At 39.7% G+C, this 6,471-nt stretch overlaps 1 protein-coding gene across 1 annotated transcript in view; it reads left to right on the forward strand.

Annotated features, from left to right (window-relative positions):
• Positions 1-6,471, forward strand: part of LOC103154530 (sodium/glucose cotransporter 4-like) — an 18,450-nt gene that overhangs the window by 9,590 nt on the left and 2,389 nt on the right. The window contains exons 2-5 of the mRNA XM_007575853.2: positions 370-450; positions 635-840; positions 4,838-4,973; positions 5,226-5,333. Coding sequence (XP_007575915.2) covers positions 417-450; positions 635-840; positions 4,838-4,973; positions 5,226-5,333 — 484 coding nt within the window. The 5' untranslated portion in view covers positions 370-416. The remainder of the gene's footprint in view (positions 1-369; positions 451-634; positions 841-4,837; positions 4,974-5,225; positions 5,334-6,471) is intronic.

Consider the following 6,471-nt stretch of genomic DNA (forward strand, 5'->3'; position numbering starts at 1 on the left):
AAACTAGAATAACACTGAAAAGAAAAACTAAAATGAAACTGAAACACCCAAAAAACAAAATCCCAAAACCCAGAGTCCTGACACTGTAGTTCAGTTTAGTGAATTACAATTCAGTCTAATTGGAGTTTTACAAGTCATGTTCTAATCCAATAAGCTCTTTACCAATATATACCTATACTTGTTTGGGAAAATCAACAAATGACTTGATTCAAATGTAAGTATTTGTCAACCTAAAGTCGACTCAACATAGTTTTTATTTACTGATGGAGACCCAACTGCAATTGCTTTTATAAGGTTGCATAATGATTAAATTATTTTCACAAAATGTATTATTCAGTGCGATACAAACTCATATCTGTATATCTGTAGGTGGTTTGGCAGCGGTCATCTACACTGATGCACTCCAGACTTTGATCATGGTTGGTGGAGCCCTTTCATTGATGTTTATGGGTAAGGCGGGCACTGCTGCCTCTCGCTACATGCTTTTTTTTAATAATAGTTATAGTGCAAAATACTACATGCAAAAGATAAGCTCATTTAGCAGATGTCTTATGTGAAGACATAGTAATTTTTAGAGAGTACTGTGCAGTATGTGATTCAGAAAAGTTATTGTCTTTGGCATCTGTTTTTTTAGCTTTCATTAAGGTGGGCTGGTATCAGGGCCTTGTGGATCGCTACATGTCAAGCATTCCCACAGTGACGGTTGAAAACACAACTTGCCATATTCCTCGTCCTGATGCGTTCCACATGTTCAGAGATCCTGTGTCAGGAGATTTACCTTGGCCAGGGTTAATCTTTGGCCTTACCGTGTTGGCTACATGGGTCTGGTGTACTGATCAGGTAACAGCTACATCCCTACATAGCTGAAGTTCATAGAGACGGCTTGCTAAGGGACGCTTTAATGAGTAGCAGGTGGTGTCATAGTGTGCAGATGGTTGTTGTAGGACCCAAACGCAGGGGACAGAGGTGTCCAGTGAATTAGAACATTTAATAAAAGAACATGGAGAAACAAACTTACAAAAATCCAAGGGAGCCACGTCAAAAACCCATGGAAAGAAAAGTAGCGGGGGGAACACAACATGAAGCAGAACTAGAAAGTGACAGAAGACAAAGATCTGGCAAGTAATGGCTGAAAATAAGCAGCTTAAATACCGAGATTGAATGTTGAACAAAATAGGGCTGTAGTGATACAATATTCTGCTCACGATACATATTGCGATATTCAGGAACGATGCAATTCAATACACTTGCAATTTTCTGAAAGATTTTATAGGGACAGAGTGATTTTAGTGATATTTTGTGACTGAGACTTGGATTTAATTAATTTAACTGATTAAAAACACCAACTACACAATACCTGGCTCTGGTTGGACATGGACGCAGACTTGAAGTCGACAGCTGGCCAAAATGAATCAAAGTGGTGAGAAATCATGTTTTTTAGTTGAAACAGTACAAACTGTAGCTTATATGCATTTGTAAAGTAAATGAAGTGCACCAAGTACCCTGCTCTGAATAGTTTGATACCTTTTTAACCTTAACACTTAACATCTGAAGGAACCACTCTAAGCACTTTGTAAGTAAACAGTAATACTTCTCCAAAACAGTCTATAATTCAAGTAATGAAGAACGTTTAACTTCAAATGCACCCATCTTAGAGCAGCTTATGGGCTGTAGATAGATCCTGACTAATAAGTGAACTCTAAACAGAAAGTCTACTCTGCAGACCAAGTGAGCTACATTCTCCTCAGATTTGTTTAGAAATAGAATCTGATCGACGTGCTCTGGGAGAAGTGCACTTCTCTGCGCAGTGATGATATCTCCAGCTGTGGAGAAGACTGAGGATACACTGGTGCCAGGGATGCAGAGGTACCTTTTAGCAAGGTGTGACAGGAGTGGATAATCATATTGGTGCTCCTCCCACCAAACCAGTGGATCCTCTTACTTCCAAGAGATCTGCCTCCCTGTAGCGGGTCATCTGCTCTTTAGCCTCATCCTCTTGTCTTGGTCGTGCTGCACCACAATATTCGCCACCATTACACTGCCCGCACTTCTGTGTAAATCAAGCATCTGCTAGGCAGGTAGCTTGGCAGAAATGCTCTACAGCAACACTAGTGGCTGGATGAGCCACTCACTCGCCCGGCAATGCAAGCAGCGAGTGTCCAGGGTGACAGTTGGATATTACGATACATGCGGATGAATATCTATTTTTCTAAGAAAATATCGACATTGCAAAATCAATATTACACAGCCCTACAAAAGAACTTAGCTGATAAGCCATCTGATTGCAGGTGCAAGTAGAGGAAGGAGGAGGCAGACCAGGGAGAGAAAGTGACGAGACAAGAGTACATAGGGGATCAGAAAATTAATCCAACACTGAAGATTCTTCAATTTCAGCTTGTCTTTCCTAATTTAATTAGGAAACAAATTAGAGTGATAGAAAAATCAGAAACAAGAAATAAACATAACTAGAATCACTAAGAACTACAGTGAAAACAAGGTAGAACCATTAAGAAAAAAAAAAAAAAAATCCAAAACCAAACAACCCCAGATCCTAACAGGTGGAAACTAAATCTGAATTCTCAAGGTCCCAACTTATGAGTAATTTCCCCCCCACCGAGTTAGTCACCTCATTCATCACTTGAAACCTAGTATCTGGCAAAGCTCCCATTAACAAGCTGCCAAACACCCTCACTCTGTTCTTTTACTGCTCTATATATAAAACAAAAACCCACCTTATAATGCATCTGACCAAGCTTGAAATCCTAAATAAATTTTTACTTTAAGTAATTGACCCAACTGAAAAAAGATTCACAAGTTTGAAAAGAGAAAGCATCTTAATAGTTGGCTCACTGTCGCCACGTTGTAATTTCATCAATACAATTGTGACAAAGCTTTCCGTAAAAAAATGAGTTCCTAACTCACTTAATATCTGAACTACTTTTTGTTCAGCTTCTGTCTGGTAGTCTGTCAAAGAAATTAAGCAATGACTAGAAAAATAACTAAAACACTATAACAGCTTAGTGTGGCACCACAAGGGTATGAATTTTGATACTCAGCCCCTCAAAGCAGGGCAAGCAGGAGGCGTCAACAACGCCACCTTGGGAATTGCACCTAAGGAAATAGATCACCAGTAAAGCACTTGAGGTTCGTTACAATGAGAACAAGACTTTATTCCACAAAATAATGCACTTTATTGTTCCATGGTTTTAAAAGACAATTAAAATTTCAGGAACCACAATGGGAAGGGAAGTGAACAGTACTGAGGCTTACCAGCAGGGGGAGGAGCGTCCAAATGTGGGGAACTGGTATTTAAAACAAATAAATCAGCTGTGAACAGACAATCGTGAAGAAATCCCAACACCGGTCACTCATACAGCACACAGGTCCAGTCCCCCTCCCCTAACCCCCAACCTTCAGCCTGAAGACAAGTGTGGGATTAAACAAAGCAAAAGCCAAACACTACAATTTAGACATGGACAAGAGTTAGAACGAGGTTACCCCCAACCTTGGGCATAACCAAACATTAAAAATCAATACTTTAATTGAGCAATTTAAAAAAAGAACCCAAAGCTGCCAATCGCAGCAAGGCCAGAGGCCACACAATATAATAATCCAAAACAAACAAAAGCACAAAAAAAAAGAAACAAAACAAAAAGACAAAACAAAGCAGCAGGGTCTCCAGCGAGCTGCAGCAGCTTTATGTCTGAAATTAAGTTGCAAGTTAGGAGGTGATCTTAGAAATGATAGAAGGCAGAGGAAGCCATTGTCACCTCCCACAGCTGGATGACTCCACCCCGACCAGAGAGCCCCTTCCGGCCCAACAGCAGGAGGATCCACTTGCCAGTACTTTCTATTCATAAATAGGTGTCATTTTTGTGTGCTATGGGTGCTGCATGGGTGTGATAAAATACATACCCGTTTTATGTTGCTAAACTGCACTGGGAGGTAGATTACAGCCACACCACAGTAATAAGCAAGAGACTCCAGGCAGTTTCTAAATTTAAACAATTTGAAACAACCACTAAAATTGCAGAACTTATACAGGAGGAGAAACATTACTTACTGATGGAGTTATGGCCACTGCAAGTGACCCAAACAACCTTCCCCTGCAGCATGACCAAATGCAGGCATGAAGAAAACAGGTGAGAGAGTCTCTCTTTATACTCCACACCCATTAGGAGGTAATTAGGGGCCAGGTGTCCTCAGTCTTGGGGCAGGCTTCATCCTGCTACATTCGCATTAATGAAGTGAACTAGATCAGTGAAATAGATCAGGGACTGCAATCTGACAACAAAGGGTGAGGCAGCTGTAAGAAGGTTTTTGACAATTTTTGAGAAAAATCTACAGTGAATTCCCAGTTATGTAAAATGTGGCGATTTGGTGATTCTACATCAATTTCCACTGTATTTCTGAAGAAACTGGAGGGACTGATTGATACAATTTGGCAGTAAACAGATAAAAACTGCATTGACTTGATTGATAACATAATATTAAAGCACACTTAAGAGTTTAGACTAGAATCTAGAGGGCCACATAAAAAGTTTGGCCTGCCAAGAGGAAATACATTATAAACACCGTGTTTAACCTAAGGTGTTATAAGGTGGGAAAAAATCAGAACTGTGTGAATTATCTACTGTCTAAACTCTAAAAGGCTGCTTTTTATGACAGAAAAAGCAACAATAGAAATACAAAGATTAAAAAGTTTAAAACCTTGACACGAAAATAAGTAATCAGAAGATAAATGAAGTAAGGAAATAAAAATCTGAAGTTTAATGATTGCTTTATGGTGAAAGAAATATGATTCTAACTTTATGCTGATGCATGTTTGAATGTGTAGGTCATTGTTCAGAGGTCACTGTCAGCCAAATCCTTGTCTCATGCCAAAGGAGGCAGTGTTTTGGGAGGGTACCTAAAACTGCTGCCCATGTTCTTCATTGTGATGCCTGGCATGATAAGCCGAGCACTCTTCCCAGGTAATTCTGTCTGCTCCTCTGTGCTAAACTTTTATGCCATACACCTGTTTTCTTCTTCTGGTTAATAAGACTTGGCATTGGACAATTAGTTTTAGACATGAATGTGCTAAAAGTAGTTACTCAAAGATTAAATTGAATTCCATCAGTGGAAATGAAAGTTAATTTAGTTAAGTTGTAAAAAAAATACCCTTAACAATTTATTTATTTATTGTTCATGCAAATATCACTATATTTCCTCTTCTCTGTTGGTAGATGAGGTTGGATGTGTGGATCCAGCACTGTGTCAGAGAATATGTGGAGCATCCGTTGGCTGCTCTAATATTGCTTACCCCAAACTAGTGGTAGAATTAATGCCTACAGGTGAGTCACAGAGAAACACATGCACCTCAGATACTGTCTATGACAGGGGTGTCCAAGGTCGGTCCTCGAGGGCCGGCATCCTGCATGTTTTAGTTCTCTCCCTGGTAGTAACAACCTTTTCAGCATGTCAATGTTCCTCTTAGGTCTTCTAACAAGCCATCATTTGATCCAGGTGTGTTAAACCAGGGAGAGAACTAAAACATGCAGGATGCCGGCCCTCGAGGACCGACTTTGGACATCCCTGGTCTATGACTTCAAAATGTCACTTAGTAACAGAAAACTTAATTTTATCAAATGCTTTTGTGTTTAACAATCAAGAGTATAAAAAGTCAAACAGCTAGAGAATCTGTGTATGACTGTCAAGAGGAGGACGTGAGACACCAAATCCAACAATGTAAATGACTTAATGAATACTATTGAAGCCACCTGGGCTTCTATTACACCTCAGCAGAACAACTGGCTCATTGTGGATAGGACTGACTCCATGCCATGCCGCATGTTGCCAAGCTAACCCATTAAATACCAAGTTTTTCCCAGATATGAAAATATTCAGGTCAGATGTAACTGGTTGTCATTTGAATTAACCAATAGTAAATACTTTAAAAATTTGGAAAATATTGGTGTGTTTTATGCACCAATCACATTGTGACTGGTGGCATAATATGTGGTGCTCTCACTAAGATGAGCTAAAAGTGCTTTTTGTTAAATAATAAAGATAATATGTAAATATTGTTTCTTTGTTTGAATATACCTTGGCAAAGCATTACTTTAGAGCAACATTGATGATGCAGGACTACGAGCAGAGCGTGAAAGTTCCTACTGAACTGAACCTGCATGATGAGGTTAGCGCTGGTTCGTTAACCACTAATGCTCCGGTCAACCGGGAACACATACTTTGCAGGGAAGACAGAGCCACATGCTGGGCAGCGTGTTGAGACATAAATGCCGCATATAATTCTTTGTTCCCGAAGATAAATCATTCTCACCACTTGCTCAACGCGCTCCTCTGAAAGGGCGACTAGAACTTATTCCTGTGGTTCACATAGAGCTGCGCAACCAGAGCTACGTTTCGTTCTTCTTAAATCTTTGGCAATTAATTTATGTAGTTTTTTCTCAATACATTCCTTGCAACCCTGTT

Source organism: Poecilia formosa, unplaced genomic scaffold (genome assembly GCF_000485575.1).
Source record: "Poecilia formosa unplaced genomic scaffold, Poecilia_formosa-5.1.2 Scaffold390, whole genome shotgun sequence".
Taxonomy (NCBI): domain Eukaryota; kingdom Metazoa; phylum Chordata; class Actinopteri; order Cyprinodontiformes; family Poeciliidae; genus Poecilia; species Poecilia formosa.